This window comes from Acanthochromis polyacanthus, chromosome 8 (genome assembly GCF_021347895.1).
Source record: "Acanthochromis polyacanthus isolate Apoly-LR-REF ecotype Palm Island chromosome 8, KAUST_Apoly_ChrSc, whole genome shotgun sequence".
Lineage (NCBI taxonomy): Eukaryota > Metazoa > Chordata > Actinopteri > Pomacentridae > Acanthochromis > Acanthochromis polyacanthus.
Genome location: NC_067120.1, coordinates 26,121,122 through 26,142,328, shown reverse-complemented (window position 1 = coordinate 26,142,328; position 21,207 = coordinate 26,121,122). Strand labels below are relative to the sequence as shown.

At 42.8% G+C, this 21,207-nt stretch overlaps 1 protein-coding gene across 7 annotated transcripts in view; it reads left to right on the top strand.

The window, feature by feature from the left end:
- cadps2 (Ca++-dependent secretion activator 2) overlaps positions 1 to 21,207 on the top strand; it is a 561,419-nt gene that overhangs the window by 437,650 nt on the left and 102,562 nt on the right. For all 7 annotated transcript variants that reach the window (XM_051951549.1, XM_051951548.1, XM_051951546.1 and 4 more), the window contains exon 18: positions 8,102 to 8,258. In XM_051951549.1, coding sequence (XP_051807509.1) covers positions 8,102 to 8,258 — 157 coding nt within the window. The remainder of the gene's footprint in view (positions 1 to 8,101; positions 8,259 to 21,207) is intronic.

Here is a 21,207-nt window from a genome sequence, read left to right as displayed (position 1 = left end):
GAAGCATATCCAGAGAAAACCCACGCATCTCGGTTTGCATCTCGGTTTGCATGCCAACTGGGGATCTTCTAGCTGCAAGGCGAAAGTGCTAACCACCAAGCCCCTGTGCAGCCTGCCAAAATTATTAACACCTTCAAGGAAAACAATGAATGGCTGTGCAATGTTTAGTGCCAGTTTATCAAGTTTATTTGAGACAGTTCACAGCAGATGTGATAACTTAGACCAGTCATTAGTGTTCGAGGATACTGCAGTGGATCATCCTCTGGCGACCATGAATGTCTGTTCATGGCTATTCATTCAGTATTCTGACTCAGGATATGGACTTTGGGAATAAGTCTCCTTCCCCTCCACTTTTTGAGCATTACCATTTTCAAAACAACAACAACAGCAACCTCCAAACAACAATCTACACGTACTGAAAATGGGAAGTTTTGCCAAAGACTTATTTGTAGATAGAGCAGGCCTTCTTTGTTCTATTTGTGAATTAGACATTTTAATGACAGTGCTCGCCTTCCTGCCTGCAAGTGTTTCACCAATCGATTGCAGTCAGACCACTCTCCACTGCTGACATGGGGCTGTGGAGATAGGTATGGCTGTGTGAGATTTTTCATCCATTAATTGTTGCTCTTTTTCGATCAGGACCAAAGTGATGGACCAACTAACATTGCTATAACTAGAATCACCAGCATTACTTCAAAAGACATTATTGTCCTAGAATTGCATTTAAATTTTGTACATTTGACTGACGTGTTGTACAGATTCACAATAGAGCCACAAGTATGCTGTCATAGCTCCTTTAGTTCCGCTGAAGCGAAGTGTTAATGCTCCACAGTACACTTACACTACCATTCAAAAGTTTGGGGTCATCCACACAATTTCGTGTTTTCCATGAAAAGGGTTTTCTAATCATCATTTAGCCTTTCAACATAATTAGCTAACACAATGTACCATTAGAACACAGGAATGATGGTTGCTGGAAATGGGCATCTGTACTCCAATGTGGATATTCCATTAAAAATCAGCCGTTTCTAGCTAGAATAGTCATTTACCACATTAACAATGTCTAGACTGTATTTCTGATTCATTTCATGTCATCTCTGTTGAAAAAATGCTTTTGTTTCAAAAATAGAGATATTTCTAAGTGACCCCAAACTTTTGAATGGTAGTGTAAATTTCTCAGACAAGTTCTTAGGAAAATGGCACCAAATCGATTCTCTTATGTTTCCTACATCACAATGCCAATGTGCACAAAGCTACTTACATAAAAAAATGATTTTCCTAGTTTTGTGTGGGAGGACTTGACTGATCTGTGCTAAGCCATGACCTAGACCCTATTCTAAAACCTTTGAGATGAATTGCAACAGAGCCTGAAAGTTGGGCCTCATCAACTAACTTATTCTCTTGTGGCTGAAATAACTCCTCATTATCTATCTGGTCACATTCATTTGCAGAGTTCACCTGCATTCAGGTTTTTGGCTTTGAAAAGCCTCTATTGTTCTCTGTGCTCCAACAATCCTCTTCACCTTCAAGATGCTCTTTCAGAAATATGGGAAATATTCAGTAATTAGGCATTCTCCCATTTATGACAAACCATTTATTGAATGAAGGATATAGAGCAATGGGTGGCCTTGGTGCTACAATAAGTACATTGGCCCTTCTTAAAATAGAGGAACGTTTTACTTGGTAGTAGGCTGTAGCACTTTTTAAGTAAATCAATTCTTCATGTTTTTTGCGTAATGTTTTTTCCTCCCTTCTTCCGCCCATTTTTCTTTTGTCTTCTATTTACTTTTTATATTTAAATTACACTTGTCCATCCTTTACTTTTTCTCCTTTTCCAGTTTTTTTTTTGTTGCTATTTTAGTGTCTTTTGTGCTTCCTACACCTAATTCTTAGTTTTTCACTATCTGTCTTTAGTCTTTATATTTCCGATCATCTTCCCCATGATTTTCCTTCATTCTGACCTTCGAGTCTTTTATTCTTCCGTCTTTTACTTGATTTATTTCTTCCCTGCTTTATTTGCTTGTACCTTTTTACTTTCCTTCCACTTCTCTCTGGATCTTCCTTCCTATTTTCTTTCTTCCTTAACTACAGCTTTGATTTATTTTTTCAACTCTGATTTGTAACAGATTTTCCGAAATTGTCGAAGCTGTAACTGGTCTCTGAAGTCAGAAGTCTGGGTTTATTGCTTACTACCATCTTTGTGACGTTAAAATATGAAACACAAAATTATTAAACCATACATTAAACTCCACTTCTCATGTTGAAAACCCAAACTGATGAGACTTGTTATCCATTACAAAAATACTGGAAGTGAAGGGAACAGAGAGACAGATGAACAACTGAAGATTAGAAGAAAGATTGGAATAAGTATAGTGCTTAAATAAAACACGAATGCCAAGAATACCGTATGACCAGAAATAATTAACTAAAACAACCATAAATAACTAAAACAGAAGAAACCAAAATCGTAAAACTGGAGAGGCTGTTAACCTTCCCAAAAAGGAAGCCCGAGTTTTCGAACAGGGAGGCACCTTTTAAAAGTGGCAATTAAAATTGCTACAAAATATTATATTGATTAGTTACACAGAAAGCATTTTTCCAATACTAAAATATCTGTGGATCTGTGGCCACTTTAGTCAGGAGGTTCCACTGTTTAAGCCAAAACCCACTGAAATAATCCTAAATAATACTGAATAATTAAAATGTATCAATAAATAGGAATGAGATCTGCATGTCATTTAGGTTTTTTTTAAAACAAAAAGTAAATTAACCAAAACTAAATGGCAGTTGTCAGACCATAAAAGACCATTAAAATTCAAGTGTGTGTTTGTATGTGTGTATATATATATATATACACACACACACACACACACACACACACACACACACACACACACACACACACGCAATTGAAGCATTTTCATACATTAGCTGCAGCATCCGGTTCTTTTATTATTATTCTTATTTTTTGAAATTATCCTTTAAATCACTCTTACAGAGTGTCTTTTTTTAAATTTTTGACCATGGACCATATCTGTATCAATGCTCACAACTAAGTGGATATCCTCACCAGATATGCCTGGAGAGTCATTTACACTTAAACTTAGCACCTCTTGCTTTGACCAGAGAAAGAATGGATGGCATGCGAAACAACTGGCAAACTAAAGAACACTGCACAGCAGTCTAGAGGAAGTTCAAGGCATACTACCACATGGATTTAGTACTGTCTTGAATTTATTCTCAAAGAACTAATGGGATCATTTTCCAGTGAACATGACAGTGGCTAACTGCAGCATCTGCAACATCAATAAATAGTTTCCCTCATAGTTTCCATGGCCAAAATTAACACAATGGAAAGAAGACGAAAGCTTTTAGCCTAGCGACTGTGTGTTCCTAACTTGTTGCATGTTCAATGTGTTATAAAGCTCTTGATGACAAAAAAAAAAAAAATTAAGAATGATGACCTGTTAAAAGCTGCAGATAAATAAATGGAGGCAGATGTGAGACGTCTTCACTTGCTCTGACTGTTGGCTGCTTTTAAACAGAGAAAAGGATTGGTTTATATAAAAAAAAAGCCCACAGGTGGTATTGTAGAAGTACCTGCTGATTGACTAATACAGATATCTTCAGCTATCTAAAGAGCATCAAGGCTGTGTGACTCTCCAGTGGGCCGAGGTCAGCCTGGATAACCCTGCTTTTGATGGCTAAAGGACCTCTGAGAGAAAAGTACTACCAGCCGTGAGTCATATGCTGATGCACTGAGGTCAGTTTGATGGAGGAAGAAGAGGCAGAGATGTACAGTAAGATAGGCAAAGAGAAATGACATGGTATTGTCTTGTACTCATGGCCTTGAGGGACGAATCAGGCATTTCAAATGCATCTTTTCAGTTTCTTCTTATGGGCAACAAGCTGCATTAAACCAGTCTGACAATTCTTCAACACTTTAAAACTGCTTCTTCTGAACAAATCTATTTCAATAAAATGGTTGTAAATAAATGTTGCTATCAAAAATGGAAGACAAACGCAGAAGGTGTTTCAAGGAAGGGAGGGACAAGAAGCATATGTAAGAATGTTTCATACAATTTAAAGTCCAAGCAAGAAAGGTGGGAGAAAGGAAGTGAACAAAGGAGGACTAAAAGAAAAGTGGGGTTTCAGTAAAACAAGAAGGAAAGAGAGGGAGGTTAAATGATGGGACTGAAGAAAAGAAAGACATGAACAGAGGTCAGAGGGAAATTGGGGCTTAGAGGGACGACATTTAAGAAAGGAAGCAGGATTTGTTTAACGAAAAAGGGAGGGTTGAAAAAAATAAGGAAGAAAAGAGAAAACAAAAGACTAAAATGAAAGTCAGTAATCATCTTAAGTAGCTTTTCATTTAAATGAATTCCAGTAAAATTACTGATTAGGATCTATCTAAAACAGGCTGTTCAAAAAAGGTGGTTTACAACAGGAGACATTTATGCTCTCTGTCCCTTACCCCTTTATTTCATTTTCTGTTTTTTCTTTTATTTTACTCCCTTTTTTCCTGTGTTTGTACCCTTCATTATGATCTATCAGTCTGATTCTTTCTTCCTTCTCTGCTTTTACAATGCTGTTGTCCTGCTGATATTGCTGTTGGATCAGAAAACCTTGAAAAACTTACCTTGCCTTTTTGTTGTGTTTTTGTAAAGAGCTCGGCTTCTTAAACCTATGCTAATAACAGCCGTCCGTCATCCATTTCAGTAACAGCTACTTGTAAGAAAAAAAGGCACAAGATGAAAAATCGGCAACTTAAAGAATATGGAATAAAAATAAAGGTGGGAGAATAGAATGGATTAATGGACAAAACATAACAATTTCAGACAGCCATTTAAGAGCAATCCATTTCACAACATCACCAACAAGGTGAGCTGCACAGTCCTTACATCACCCAGCTTTTTATTGTATTTTTTTTAACCAGGTCTATACTGTTACAGTATAAGGGATTTCTGAGTGTAAAATGTCAGCAGAGGCAATACCCAGTCCACCATCCTGATAGTAATAACTGACTCACAAAGCAATGATATATTGTGATGATGTTAACTAACAATACTGCTGGGCATAGTAACAATCTTATTAAATGTATTTATATTACCAGCAGACAGTGAAAAAAAACGAGAAATTAAGCAAGAAATTTGTGTAATTTGTTGTTGTTTTACTGATAAACACAGGTGACTGGGCAAAAATGCAAAACTCTCTACATCAAAAATGGTTAAAGCTCCATTAAAAAAAATGACAAAAATGTAAAGCCCAACAATTTATCACACATAATGAATGAATGAATGAATGAATCGCCTTGCATAGCCTGGCTAGATTTCTACAATGCTGAATCAGTGGAGAAGGGTCTTGCTGCAACTCATTGTCATTCTACTACAGGGAGGGTAACAGCTCTGGCTTATTGAGTTTCTTCAAACCAGTCACAAATGTCTTGAGTGTGCTAAGTCCTGGATGCAGGGAGGCAAGTGCTGCCATTGAAATAGCTAGTTCACCATAGGAACCAAGGAACTATCTTCTTGCAGGAAGCTGCTATTGTGAATGAGATTCTGAAAACAAAAACACACAGATATCCATCCACTGTCTATCTGCTGCTTTATCCTTATTAGGGTCATGGAGGGTTGGAGCCTATCCCTGCTGACTTAGGGTGAAGGCAGAAGACACCCTGGACAGGTCACCAGTCTATCACAGGGTTATGTTACATGCTGGAGCATTTTTGGGTTTACCTGCCCATTCGGTGCCATCAAGGTGCATGCATGGATCTAGAGGCATGGCCTTCAAAGGCTCTTTTGACCACCACTCAAGTAATCATTACAAGACCCCACTGCTGCCACTGTTTACCAACATCCGCCTCTGGAAGATAGCTAGTGACGTAGCCTACTAGACTTCGCAGAAAGTCCCTCAGCAACTCCAGGGAGCCTGCCTCCAGTCAGGTATTACCGGAGACCTTCCAAACATGTTGGGCTCGTTTTTCAATTCGTACCCTGAGGTTTCCTCGGGTCCAACATCAACTTGACTCCACATTCCGCACCAGACCTCACGTGTCAGCCCTCTCACTGTCGCCCAGTCATCATCTGACCTGAATATTCAGTATGATCATAAAATATCTAATTTGTATCAAGGGGATGAGCTGTTCCAATCACATCACCCCTAAGCCACCGTCTCTGAAAGTCATTATTGTACTCTCCCTGAAATGACATCTGAATTTGAATTCTATGACAGTTTTTTATGAATTCATTAATTGACGCCCTAAAAACTTTATCTCTGCGTATCAAAGTTAGAAGAGAATAGAATAGATCTTTATTGTCACTGTTACAGAAAACAATGAAAATCAGTTTAGCACTGTCCGTACAGTAGCATTAAAAATAAACTATATAAGGCAACATTAACACACCCTAAAAACACCAAAATAAGAGCAAAATATACAGTGTAGAAACAGTTTGTGGTTAGAGACCTGCTCTGCACATGACTATTGGCCATGATATGAATTGCAAAGACACATAAATATTGCACTTGTGGATATGTGATATTGTCATTCAAGGGGGAGAGAGCAGACATATGACAGCTTGGGAATAAAAGGTGTTTTGGAGTCTGTTGGTTTTCTTTAAGTGTCATGTAGCGTCTGCCTGAGAGGAGGAGGGAGAAAAGAGAAAAAAGAGTGTCTTGGGTGTAAGGGATCTCTGGTGATTCCCCTGGCTTTCCTCTGAAGTCTGCCGGTGTAGATGTCTCTGAGGAGCGGTAGTGTGGTCCCAATAACCCGCTCTGCTGATCTCACCACCTGTTGCAGGTCCTTCCTGTTGTCTACAGTGCAGCAGGTGAACCACACTGTACAGCAGTAGGTCAGTAGGCTCTCAGTGGTGGAGCGATAGAAGTTTGTGAGCAGCTTTTGGGGGAGAAGAGCCTGATACAGCTTCCTGAGGAAGTACAGTCTCTGTTGGGCCCTTCCCACCTGGTGTGTAATGTGGATGGACCATGTGAAGTGAGATGTGGACCCCCGAGGAACCTCAAGGGCTCCGCCCTCTCTACCTCCTCTCCATCGTTGTAGAGAGCAGAGTGCTCTGTTCACCATGATCTCCTAAAGTCCAAGACCATGTCCTTGGTTTTTTCAGTGTTGAGGTTCAGGTTGTTGTGATGGTCATCATCGTCGCATATGCTGGACCTGGTCCCTGTAGACTGATTAATCGTTGTCTCTAATCAGTCCTATGATGGTGGTGTCATCAGCAAACTTGATGATGGTGTTGCTGGAGTGAACAGGAGAGCAGTCGTGTGTGACTAGAGAGTATAATAGGGGGCTGAGGACACACCCATGAGGGGTACCAGTGTTCAGGATGAGAGTGGAGGAGATGTGGTCTCTGATCCTGACTTTCTGGGGTCTGTTGCTGAGGAAGTCTAATATCCAGGAGCACAGTGAGCTGCTGAGCCTAAGGTTCCTCAACTTCATAACCAGTTTGTGAGGGAGAACTGCACTGAAGGTGGAGCTGAAATCCACAAACAGCATCCTCACATAGGTGTTATAGGGGGATTGGTTTAGTCCTGTTTTGGCTGAAAAACAACTCCGGTTTAGGGAACATTATGGTTTGGGTTAAAACTGGCCACTCTGTTAAGGTTGTCGTCGTTGTGGCAACTAATGGACACTTGATTAAGACAATGGAATGATGGTTGTTAGAGTTAAGATAAATCAACATTAACTGTCACTAGAAAATAGGAAACAAATTGTGATTTCCAGTGTCTGCTTTATTTTTGTCCCATCCATCCATCCATCCATCCATCCATCCATCCATCCATCCATCCATCCATCCATCCATCACTCTGATAACGTCATCTGATTTACTCATCTGTTAAATTCCCCTGCCTTCTACAAAACCTACAGAATTACTTAAACAGTTGCCAATGTTGGACATTTAATGATGCAATGGTTTAGTGGGTTAAACATTACAGCCATGTTTGCAAGCTACCAGAAATTTTTTTTTTTTTGTGAAAACAGTATTTTGTTTAGTTATAAATAGATCTACATCTGTGTACCAAAAGCAAGAAAAAAATTTCTTGTCCTTTTCTCTGATATAATTTTGCTGCATCTCTCTGTCTTTCTCAGGCTTTCTCGTGGTGGCCGGAGCTGATGGCTGAACATGCTGAGACATTTCTGTCTCTGTATAAAGTTGACATGGACGACGCTCTGCAGGTCCAGCCAGTTGACTCCTGGAACAGCTTCCCACTATTTCAGCTGCTCAACAATTTCCTGCGAACTGACCGTAAGTCTGATGCAAACCAAATAATGTCAATCAAGACAAATTGTGTCAGCAAATATGTAAATTTTTCTCACTGGGTTGTAAATGCAGAAAGTTCTACTTCTAGGCTAGAAATGTGGGATTTCTCAACTCCACTGGTAGTGATGTGAATGTCTATGATTCTAGTATTCGGAGATATGAGTGTTTATGAACCTGTCACAAGTCTGTTGTTTAGTTGACTCCCTGGGCCCACCACCTTCACTTACCTTATGTTGTACAGTGCTCAGTATGGCAAGCAATAGTTTTTCCATTTGCTCTTGCTTATGTATATATGTAGCGTAACCACTGAAGTGATTATATTGCACTAAGTAAAATAAAGGGGCACCACCCCGGTTATCCGGGGAAATTATTAATTTAGGCAGAATCTCAAGGAGATTCCTGTTGAAATACAGTTAATCAGTCTGATATCTGAAAGTCTAAAGTTCTCGGTTGAAATTGACTTCAGTTCTCACACACAGAACACGCACAAGACCATGGATTGGTCTAAATGAAAACATTTATTAACTATTCTACCAAAACAATACAGGTGAGTTATATACAGTGAGAAATGTGACGTATGTATACGTGCGTGAATGCGTGTGTGTGTGTGTGTGTGTGTGTGTGTGTGTGTGCGCGTGTGTGTATATGCGTGTATGTGTGTGTGTGTGTGTGTGTGGGGGGGGGGGGGTATGTGGATCAGATTCAAATCAGCATGTTAAAAGAAGAGGATTATGGTGACAGAAAGCCAGATAGCGGACGACCTGACTCAGTGAAACGGTAATTTTGACTACGATCGAGAGGAACGAAGTGGCTGGATTTAAATAAGCAAGTGGTTAGTGACATCAACCCAGACCAGGAACAGAGAAAGCTCAGCGGATCTTACTTTTTTTAGCCGTGCTGTCAAAGTCTCCGTTTTAGGCTGGAACGTGGTCGCAGGCCAGTGACGTCTTCACAACACGTCAGGACTTCTTTGATTCTGGAGCGTCATGTCGTCGCTATGACAACGAGTCGAATCTCTCTTCAAGAGAAAGGGGAGATGAGGTTTATCAAAACGAACTAAAACGCATGGTATTAAACACGCAAACGCAATCTGTTTATATAATCCCGTCAACCAAAAATGAACACAATCATGATTATAAAGGCTAACAAATACGTGAGTTATCTAATTTATTCAAACTCTACGTGAAATGTGTTCTAGATACTAAAAATATATGTCATAGTAAGGATATGTGTTACACTTCATGTGTATGGTTATGAATAACACAGTTTCACCTTTTACATTCTTAATGGGAAATAAATTCAGAGGTTAATAATGAGATTCATTCCGACATCATTGTGTCCTCCGATTTCTGTAGGAGGCACTTGGGACTGTGGAAAAAATTGGATCAAACCAATAAAATATTAAATCCGGTTCTGTGAGGTCCAGATGTGTCAATTTTGGGTATGTTTTCGAAGAACACCTTACTGCAACTTTGGTAAACATGAATGCAAATAATACTTGTGAGAAATATGAATTTTGGGTACAACCTGTTTTATTTGAAAGTTTGTAACAATCTCAAACCAGTTCTCCATGTGGGTCGTAAAATTCTACGACCCTGTCCTTATCAGATCCTGCAAAAGGGAGGAAACATGGCATTCCTGGGGGAAGGAAGGTTAGGACTGGATAAATGTTGATTAAAAGAAAACATTTACAGCAGAAGTGAGAGTTATTGTTTCAAATGGTTATCCCAAAATGTTAAAGTTTTGCAGGAAGAACCCCAAACTCTCCACAGGAGGTCTTAGTGTCACAAAATACATGTAACCCAGTTCTCAGACAGAAACTGGGGGTTGTGAGGCAAGAATCACAGCTGTCCTGCTGTAATTCACCTTGATGGCATTAATGGAGCTTGTTGGGAGAGGAAAGAATTCTGGACCTGTCCAGTGTCCGAGTTGACAGTTTGATCTGGGTTTTAGAACCCCATCCCAAAAGAAAATGTTCCTTATCTGATTTGGCGTCTCCTCATGTATATATATATATATATATATACATATACAGTGAGTACGGAAAGTATTCAGACCCCTTGAAATTTTTCACTCTGTGTCATTGCAGCCATTTGCCAAAATCAAAAAAGTTCATTTTATTTCTCATTAATGTACACTCAACACCCCATCTTGACAGAAAAAAACAGAAATGCAGAAATTTTTGCAAATTTATTAAAAAAGAAAAACATGGGCATAAGTATTCAGACCCTTTGCAGCGACATTCATATTTAACTCACATGCTGTCCATTTCTTCTGATCCTCCTCGAGATGGTTCTGCTTCTTTATTGGAGTCCAGCTGTGTTTAATTAAACTGATTGGACTTGATTAGGAAAGGCACACACCTGTCTATATAAGACCTTACAGCTCACAGTGCATGTCAGAGCAAATGAGAATCATGAGGTCGAAGGAACTGCCCAAGGAGCTCAGAGACAGAATTGTGGCAAGGCACAGATCTGGCCAAGGTTACAAAAGAATTTCTGCAGCACTCAAGGTTCCTAAGAGCACAGTGGCCTCCATAATCCTCAAATGGAAGACGTTTGGGATGACTACAACTCTTTCTAGACCTGGCCGTCCAGCCAAACTGAGCAATGGTGGGAGAAGAGCCTTGGTGAGAGAGGTAAAGAAGAACCCAAAGATCACTGTGGCTGAGCTCCAGAGATGCAGTTGGGAGATAGGAGAAAGTTCCACAAAGTCAACTATCACTGTACCCCTCCCCCAGTCGGGGCTTTATGGCAGAGTGGCCCATGAAAGCCTGCATAGAGTTTGCCAAAAAACACAGACTCCCAGACTATGAGAAATAAGATTATCTGGTCTGATGAGACCAAGATTGAACTTTTTGGTGTTAATTCTAAGCGGTATGTGTGGAGAAAACCAGGCACTGCTCATCACCTGCCCAATACAATCTCTACAGTGAAACATGGTGGTGGGAGCATCGTGTTGTGGGGGTGTTTTTCAGCTGCAGGGACAGGACGACTGGTTGCAATTGAAGGAAGGATGAATGCGGCCAAGTACAGAGATATCCTGGAGGAAAACCTCTTCCAGAGTGCTCAGGACTTCAGACTGGGCCGAAGGTTCACCTTTCAACAGGACAATGACCATAAGCACACAGCTAAAATAACAAAGGAGTGGCTTCAGAACAACTCTGTGACCGTTCTTGACTGGCCCAGCCAGAGCCCTGACCTAAACCCAATTGAGCATCTCTGGAGAGACCTCAAAATGGCTGTCCACCAACGTTCACCATCCAACCTGACAGAACTGGAGAGGATCTGCAAGGAAGAATGGCAGAGGATCCCCAAATCCAGGTGTGAAAAACTTGTTGCATCATTCCCAAGAAGACTCATGGCTGTACTAGCTGAAAAGGGTGCAGCTACTCAGTACTGAGCAAAGGTTCTGAATACTTATGACCATGTGATATTTCAGTTTTTCTTTTTTAATAAATTTGCAAAAAATTCTACATTTCTGTTTTTTTCTGTCAAGATGGAGTGTTGAGTGTACATTAATGAGAAATAAAATGAACTTTTTTGATTTTGGCACATGGCTGCAATGACACAGATAGTGAAAAATTTCAAGGGGTCTGAATACTTTCGGTACCCACTCTCTCTCTCTCTCTCTCTCTCTCTATATATATATATATATATATATATGTTTAGATAGATAGATAGATATTAGGAGCACACAAATACTCAAAATCACTGAGTACACCTATCGAACATACCCAATGCCGATGGGAAAAACACAGAGATGAACATCTGCTTTGAGTGGACACTGGCACAGCTTGCTGCTGCTACTCTCCATGATTTTATGTGTTTTAAAGTATTTTAACCTGCTCCTCAAGATCCCACCTGTTTGTCTGGGTTGGCAATGTGGGCCAGTAAGATCCACTATTGGTCTGCATTCGTCTGGATTTTTATGTCACTCTTACGCTGCCCTGTGACAGGACTTCTCCAGTACTTGGCAGCTGAGCTCCTCTGGCTCCGCTGTCACCTGTCAGAACCTCCGCCAGCTACGCTGCACCTCCACCCAGACATTGGTCTTCTGCCTCGTTGGAGGTACATCCACCGTGGGTCTTGCCATAATTTTCACCTCGACAACTCCAAAGATATTCAAGCCTTCTGGTCCACCACTTGTCCTCCTCCCAGAAACACCGGCTTGGTTGCCGATCGTAGCATTCTGGCCCACCGAGCAAGGTCGGCTAACACTAACGTCAAACACGCCAACACCGCTGTCAACTTTGGTCTTCTTAACGTCCGCTCTCTCACCAACAAAGGTCATCTCATCCAGGAACTCCTCACTGACCATGGGTTGGGTTTGATTTTCTCTGTTTAACTGAAACTTGGCAACATTCTAATGACTTTTCTCAACTTAATGACTCCATTCCACAAGGCTTTGTTTTAATCTGTCAAACACATAACTCAAGTAACAGAGGTGGTCTCGCAATAATTCACCGCGAGAAGTGGAACGTCCTGCCAGTATCCCTGCCTGCCACTAGCTGCACTGCCTGCACAGCCCACACCCACTGTTGTAGCTACAGTTTACTGCCACCGAGAGCCACACAGGGACTTTTTAAATGACCTTTCTGCCTTACTCACTCATCTATCAACTCTCTCACCGAATGTAATACTCCTTGAGGACTTTATTTCATTTGAAGAACAGTGTTCTTCCTCTCACCAAAGATTTCTCATCATGTCTTGACAGTTTTGGATTTCAGCACTTCATAGATTTTAACACCCACACAAAAGGACATACTCTGGATTTTGTCTGCTGCTCTGGTCTTGCCCCCTTCAGCTGTACATCTGATGAACATCACACTCTCCCTTTTCAGAACCAAGCCAACACATTTCATTTCATTCAGGAACCTCAAAGACATTGATTTGGATCCCTTCCCCTCCTGTATGGACTATTTTCTGACTCCTGACTGCTCTTCCACCCCTGATTAACTGTTTTCCCAATACAACAACAGATTAAAGAACATTCTGAACTCTCTCGCTCCAGTGAAAACTCAGTCTGTTTCCTTCACACACTGGTCCCTGGTTTACCCCGGAACTCTGGTCCGTGAAAGCCAAATGTTGTCGTCTTGAATGACTCTATAGAAAAACCAGTGTCACAATCCACAAAGAAATACATAAAGCTTGCATATTTCAATACAGACACTCAATTGCTCAAACCAAATCTGTTTACTATTCCAGCCTCATATGCTCCAACGAAGGTATTACTAGGTCACTGTTTTCACTCCTCAACAAAACTCTCCATCCACTCCACCAGACCCACCAGTTTCATTCATACCTCTCAAGCCACACTCAGTTCATCCAGCTTAAGTCCTCTGGTTCCCAGCCCTCCCACATCTCTTCAGGTGTGCCCCAGGGCTCTGTCCTGGGGCTCTGTCTCTTCAGCATCTACCTCCTTCCTCTTGTCAATATCTTACAGAAACACAACATTCATTATCATTGTTACACCGATGACACCCAGCTCTACTTATCCAGTAAACCCAACTCCACACTCCCACCCTCCTCCCTCAGTAGCTGCCTATCTGAAATAAAATCCTGGTTCACCTCAAATCTCCTAAAACTACACAGTGACAAAACAGAGATTCTTCTCATTGGAACAAAATCTACACTATCCAAAATTGACACTTTCTCCCTGACTATTGTCAGCTCCTCAGTTTCTCCCTCCCCTCAGGTTTAAAGTCTGGGTGTTATCCTCAATTCCTCATCTTAAACAACACAATGTAACTCCAAGTCAACCACACTTCTGTGAAATCGAACTGTCCACTTAGGAAGCAACACTGATTGACAATCATTTTCACATGCTGTTGTGCAAATGGAATAGACAACAGGTGGAAATTATAGGCAATTTGGCACGACACACCCAATAAAGGAGTGGTTCTGCAGGTGGTGACCACAGACCACTTCTAAGTTCCGATGCTTTCTGGCTGACGTTTTGGTCACTTTTGAATGCTGGCGGTAGCATGAGACGGAGTCTACAACCCACACAAGTGGCTCAGGTAGTGCAGCTCATCCAGGATGGCACATCAATGCGAGCTGTGGCAAGAAGGTTTGCTGTGTCTGTCAGCGTAGTGTCCAGAGCAGGGAGGCGCTACCAGGAGACAGGCCAGTACATCAGGAGACGTGGAGGAGGCCGTGGGAGGGCAACAAGCTAGCAGCAGGACCGCTATCTCCTTCTTTGTGCAAGGAGGAACAGGAGGAGCACTGCCAAAGCCCTGCAAAATGAGCTCCAGCAGGCCACAAATGTGCATGTGTCTGCTCAAACAGTCAGAAACAGACTCCATGAGGGTGGTATGAGGGCCCGACGTCCACAGGTGGGGGTTGTGCTTACAGCCCAACGCCGTGCAGGACGTTTGGCATTTGTCAGAGAACACCGAGATTGGCAAATTCGCAACTGGCGCCCTGTGCTCTTCACAGATGAAAGCAGGTTCACACTGAGCACATGTGACAGACGTGACAGAGTCTGGAGAAGCCGTGGAGAACGTTCTGCTGCCTGCAACATCCTCCAGCATGACCGGTTTGGCAGTGGGTCAGTAATGGTGTGGGGTGGCATTTCTTTGAAGGGCCGCTCAGCCCTCCATGTGCTCGCCAGAGGTAGCCTGACTGCCATTAGGTACCGAGATGAGATCCTCAGACCCCTTGTGAGACCATATGCTGGTGCGGTTGGCCCTGGGTTCCTCCTAATGCAAGACAATGCTAGAACTCATGTGGCTGGAGTGTGTCAGCAGTTCCTGCAACACGAAGGCATTGATGTTATGGACTGGCCCGCCCGTTCCCCAGACCTGAATCCAATTGAGCACATCTGGGACATCATGTCTCGCTCCATCCACCAACGCCAAGTTGCACCACAGACTGTCCAGGAGTTGGCGGATGCTTTAGTCCAGGTCTGGGAGGAGATCCCTCAGGAGAACATCCGCTGCCTCATCAGGAGCATGCCCAGGCGTTGTAGGGAGGTCATACAGGCACGCAGAGGTCACACACACTGCTGAGCCTCATTTTGACTTGTTTAAAGGACATTACATCAAAGTTGGATCTGCCTGTAGTGTGTTTTTCCACTTTAATTTTGAGTATAACTCCAAATCCAGGCCTTCATGGGTTGATAGATTTGATTTTCATTGATAATTTTTGTGTGATTTTGTAGTGAGCACATTTAACTATGGAAAGAACAAAGTAAAAAAAAAAAATTCATTCATTCAGATCTACAACGTGTTACTTTAGTGTCCCCTTTATTTTTTTGAGCAGTGTATATTCAAGGCCATCCACAAACTCGCCGCTCCCCATCTTTCTGATCTCCTTCACATCGCTTGCTCCGCCTACTTTCTCAGATCTTCTTCCTTCATCCACCTCACAGTAACCACCGCCCGCCTCAGCACCATAGGGAGCAGGGCTTTCAGTAGCTCTGCTCCCAAACTCTGGAACTCACTCCCACCGGACATCTGAAATATGGACTCTCTGCCTCTCTTCAAATCCAGACTCAAAACTCATCTGTTCAAGACTATTTATTTTCACTAACTGCCTCTTTCTGTATGGATGTGCTGTCTTTAAAGTTAAGTGATTAAGTTGAAAATTGATTTCAGTTGGGTTTTAAAAAACAGCATCAGAGTGAGCGCTCTTTGTTGTGGTTTGGTGTCAGAAATGACGACGGTGTGAGCGCTCTTACCACTCTGACCTATCTTTGAAGTTGCTGCGTGTCTCTTGCTAGGCTACATCTTTTGTGGAGTGCAGACAGCCGCAATGGACACAGCTAACCTTTGTTGTTAATGTTTTTAATGTTAGAAGTTTCTGTTATAATTCCTTACGCAGGGCTCCAGACTGCGACTAAATGGTCGCATTTTGAGCGAGTGCCAGTAAATTAAAAAATATTCAATAGTAATTTTAAAAAAAAGAATCGGCAAATTTAGTAGTCGCACATGCGCGAGTAGATATTTTTTGTTGCTTACAAACTTCTGCTCCACACTGTAAATGCTACTGTAATGTGCAAATGAGCTGGTTTAACCAACATTAACTCCAAAAGAAGCAGCAAGGAGACGAACACCAAAGAAGAAGAAGGCAGGCCAATGTGTGTGAGAGCTGGGGACGAATGACGGTGAAGCTCCTTATGTTTCACAAAGCCTTTATTTATGTTCAGCCTTATTTTGAACATAAATTCACCTTTCTGTCCTTCACTCCTTTCTTATCCCCATTCCACAGGCATGTTATTTGGTCGCGGATACGCGAAAATTCGCGTATGGAGGTATCAATTTTGAGACCCAACGTGAATCGCCCAAATTCGATGAGAAAAAAAATATGGGGTGTAAGGGGTATAGGGTTGGATCGCACGTAGTTGTCAACAGTGCAAATGTCATACATGTGCAGAAAAAAAAAAAAAAAACGCGTGAAAATCAGTTTAATATTCAGAGTTAAGATGGATTAAATGTGCTGTCAAACAGCGCTGAGTGGAGCGGCTGACCGGACCAAGATGGCGACCCCACCGCTCGTCAGCCCCAATGGACAGTAGCGGTCGATGCGGCGTCTACTCTTTATTATATCTATGCTTGCAACAACCCAGTGGCATTGCCCCACAAGTTCCTCAACAGAAGAGGCTCACTCCCATGGTCGATCGGAAAGCACACATAGTGATGACTTCATGTGGCTCATTCAAATTTGAATCCAGTATAAATATTTGGTTTCATCACATTACTTCACATGACTTTGTGCTGTTTTTGGGGGGTGCCTAGAAGGTCCCATACAGACATTTTTTTAAGCCTTCATGTTTAAAGAATTCTAGGTGTCAGAGTTCACCAGAATGCACCATTTCAGCCTTTAATTTCAAAGGTTTCTTGCATGGGAGGGGGCCCAAACCCTCCCCCCGGCTCGGTCGCTCCGCTCCCTCGCTTCCAAGGATTCACTTATTTGGTAATTTCCCAATGACATGCCTGATTCCAGCTGCTTCTAAGTTTAGACAAATCCTTTGCTAGACAGCAACAGCGTGGAACCGTTTTCTTTTGTCTTTATGTGAATTTTCGGACTTATCGGCAGCGTCTTCATCATGTCAAGAAACCTCTTCTTAGATAAACACTTCCTGTGCAGCTGAATTGGTCTCAAAATACAAGCCCGTAGCATTAAAAAAAGTCTTCAAAATAAAAGCCTGAAGGGAACAGTTATTTTTAACACTAGCAAAACAAAGGCTTGCCAAACTTGATGGACTGATGAACAGACCTTTATAAGAGTAATTTACACGTGATTTGGTATAAATACATAACGTGCACATGCAAAACACATGCCTGTACTCAGCACACGGTCTTTTTTATTACAGATTTCATCTGTCAGAAATTATACTTCAACTGAGCAGCCTTGGTGGAGTACTGCTCTCTGAGTGGTTTTCTTGTTATGTTGTGTCAAGTGCTGCACAATAAAATCCATCCATTCTCTACACACCGCTTTATCCTCACTAGGGTCGCGGGGGGTGCTGGAGCCTATCTCAGCTGACTCGGGCGAAGGCAGGGGACACCCTGGACAGGTCGCCAGTCTGTCGCAGGGCTACATATATAGACAATCACTCTCGTGCACAATAAAATGTGAATTGAAAGCATAGTTTCTGTAGCCTAGCCGCGCTAGACAACCCACGGCAACAAATTTAATTCTCTGCCAGGGTGGGTCTAGTTACTCTCCATAAGGCTCGAGGCTGGATTCTCCTAAAACTGGCCAGACGAATCACCATGAAGTGTAGAGTCAGAAGGCGGCCGTAACTAAGTGACGACAGAGGCGCGACAATTCTGTTATCTTTTGACTCTGCTTTGGCCACAGCCCTTAAAGATTTGAAGCTAAAATTCAACTTGAAAGATAAACAAAGGACGGCACTGAAGTGTTTCATTGAGAAGAAAGACGTATTTGGACTTATGCCGACGGGATATGGCAAATCCTTAATATATCAGTTGGCTCTGCTGGTTGGGAAGCTAATGGGACTTAGCCACAATCCGCCGGCGCTCTAGGAACTACATCAGCCTATTCGTTGCGTTGATTGGTTGTATACCTACCCAATTGCTGCAGAGTGATTTGAAAGACAACCTTTTAGCCCACCTCCCTCCCTGTCGAGCGTTCCTAGACCCTTGTGTCTTAAGAGCTGGGTCTAGCACGCCTGGCTATAGTTTCTGCATTTATTGTGCAAGTATTTATCAGTAATACAGTGAAAATGAGAGGAAATGTGAATATTTACTTTGCAAGTCGATTTTGGTGTGTGCCCCTAAATTTTCTGCTTGCGCTCCCAAATTTTTAAGTTAGAGGTCATTGTGCTCCTAGAAAAAAAAGTTAGTTTGGAGCCCTGTTACATAGTTAAACCGTGTCATACAGTTTCTTTCTTGTGTTTCTTTTCTCTGTTGTTGTTGTCTGTTGTCTGTTTCAGTTTTACACTGTTGGTCAAAGTCCAAGCTCAAGTAAAGCACAGAAGAGCAAGCCCTGTGTGGTTATTTGAAGACTTTGAAATGTTAGCTAGCTGTCTAGCTGCACACTAGAACACACGCTGCAAGGGCACCATAATGTATGTTTTTTTCTCTTCATGTATGGTTTTTATCGTTATGTATGTTCTTATCTGTTCTGTTGTATTTGTTTTTACTATAAAGTGATCTTGGTTGTCAAGAAAGGTGCTTACAAATAAAATGTATTACTATCCATCCATCCATCCATCCATTTTCCTCTGCTTATCCGGGGCCGGGTCGCGGGGGCACCAGGCGAAGCAGGTCGTTCCAGACGTCCCTCCCCCCAGCAACGCTTTCCAGCTCTTCCTGGGGGATCCCGAGGCGTTCCCAGGCCAGACAAGATATATAATCTCTCCAGCGAGTTCTGGGTCTGCCCCGGGGTCTCCTCCCAGACGGACGTGCTCGGAAAACCTCCAGAGGAAGTATCCCTGGAGGCATCCGAATCAGATGGCCAAACCACCTCAACTGGCTCTTTTCAATGCGAAGGAGCAGCGGCTCTACTCCGAGCTCCCTCCGGATGTCTGAGCTCCTCACCCTATCTCTAAGGCTGAGCCCAGCCACCCTACGGAGGAAGCTCATTTCGGCCACTTGTATCCGCGATCTTGTTCTTTCGGTCACTACCCAAAGCTCATGACCATAGGTGAGGGTTGGAACGTAGATGGACTGGTAAATCGAGAGCTTCGCCTTACGGCTCAGCTCCCTCTTCACCACGACGGTTCGGTACAACGCCTGCATTACTGCTGATGCCGCACCAATCCGCCTGTCCATCTCTCGCTCCATTTTCCCATCACTCGAGAACAAGACCCCGAGATACTTAAACTCCCCCCCAACCTGGAGGAAGCACTCCACCGGTTTCCGGCAGAGAACCATGGCCTCAGACTTGGAGGTGCTGATCCGCATCCCTGCCGCTTCACACTCGGCTGCAAACCGCTCCAGTGCGTGCCGGAGGTCATGGTCTGAGGATGCCAGCAAAACCACATCATCCGCAAAAAGCAGAGAAGCGATCCTGAGGCTCCCAAACTGAAAACCCTCCCCACCACGACTGCGCCTTGAAATCCTGTCCATGAAAACCACAAACAGGATTGGAGACAAGGGGCAGCCCTGGCAGAGTCCAACACCCACCGGAAACGTGTCTGACTTAATGCCGAGTATGCGGACACAGCTCTCACTTTGGTTGTACAGGGACCGAACGGCCCATAACAACAAGCCTCGGACCCCATACTCCCGTAGTGCCCCCCACAAATCCCCTCGGGGGACACGGTCGTAGGCCTTCTCCAGATCTACAAAACACATGTAGACTGGCAGGTCATACTCCCATGACCCCCTCAGCAGCTCCGCAAGGGTAAAGAGGTGGTCCGCTGTTCCACGACCGGGACGGAATCCGCATTGCTCCTCCTGAATCCGAGGTTTGACTATCGGTCGGATCCTCCCTTCCAGCACCCTAGAGTAAACTTTCCCGGGGAGGCTTAGAAGTGTGATACCGTGGTAGTTGGCACACACTCTCCGATCCCCCTTTTTAAAAATGGGGACCACCACCCCGGTCTGCCACTCTCCAGGTACTGTACCTGATGCCCATGCGACATGTATTACTATTATTATTAAAATAATAAATAGTCTGCACTTATGTAATGCCTTTTTATTTTAGTGCTGCTCAAAGTACTTCAAAATGTTTCCCATTCACCGATTCACATGCCAGTAGTGACAGAACTTCCATGCAAGGTGCTGCCTGCCATCGCGAACAACTTGGAGTTCAGTGTCTGAGGCGGGGTGGCAAGGGATTGAACTGCCAACCTTGTGATCAGTGGACAACCGCCTCTACCACTTTTACCAATGACCTGTTAAATTTAATAACTAGTCAGACGTATTTGGCTGAAACCTGAAAGCGGCAGAGCAGGCCTGTACCATGTTCTGGAGGATTTTTTTTAAACTATTCCTCCTCTTCCTTTTTATTCCTCTGTCCTCTTCTTCCTTTTATTCCTCTGATTCAGTTTAGTCAGATTTTTTGTGATGTTTGTAATGATATGTCTCTCTGGAGGTCATTGCTCAGAATCTGTTATCTCTGTCTCTGGGTTAAGCTCTGGACCCTCAGCATCAGCTGGACAGCCACATTTAACATTGTTCAATGAGATGAGATAAACTTGGAAATTTATTTTCTCATAATAATAATAATAATAATAATAATAATAATAATAACTGCAAAAGCACTCTCAGAGTGCAGTACGCCGCCGAGGCTGTTTATTCCCCCATTTGGGATTGTCAGAAATGCAGCATTTTTAAAAAAGTTATTGATGATCAGAAATCATGGCAACATAGAATATGGCCATTTAATACAGATGCACCCACAACCAAAAGGACCTTGTGCTTGAGCACAGGCATGTGTTATGCATGTGTACGTTATGAATGGAAACTGAATTGCGTGACCTAAAAATGTAGTGGGCAGTGGGACTTGACAGGGCT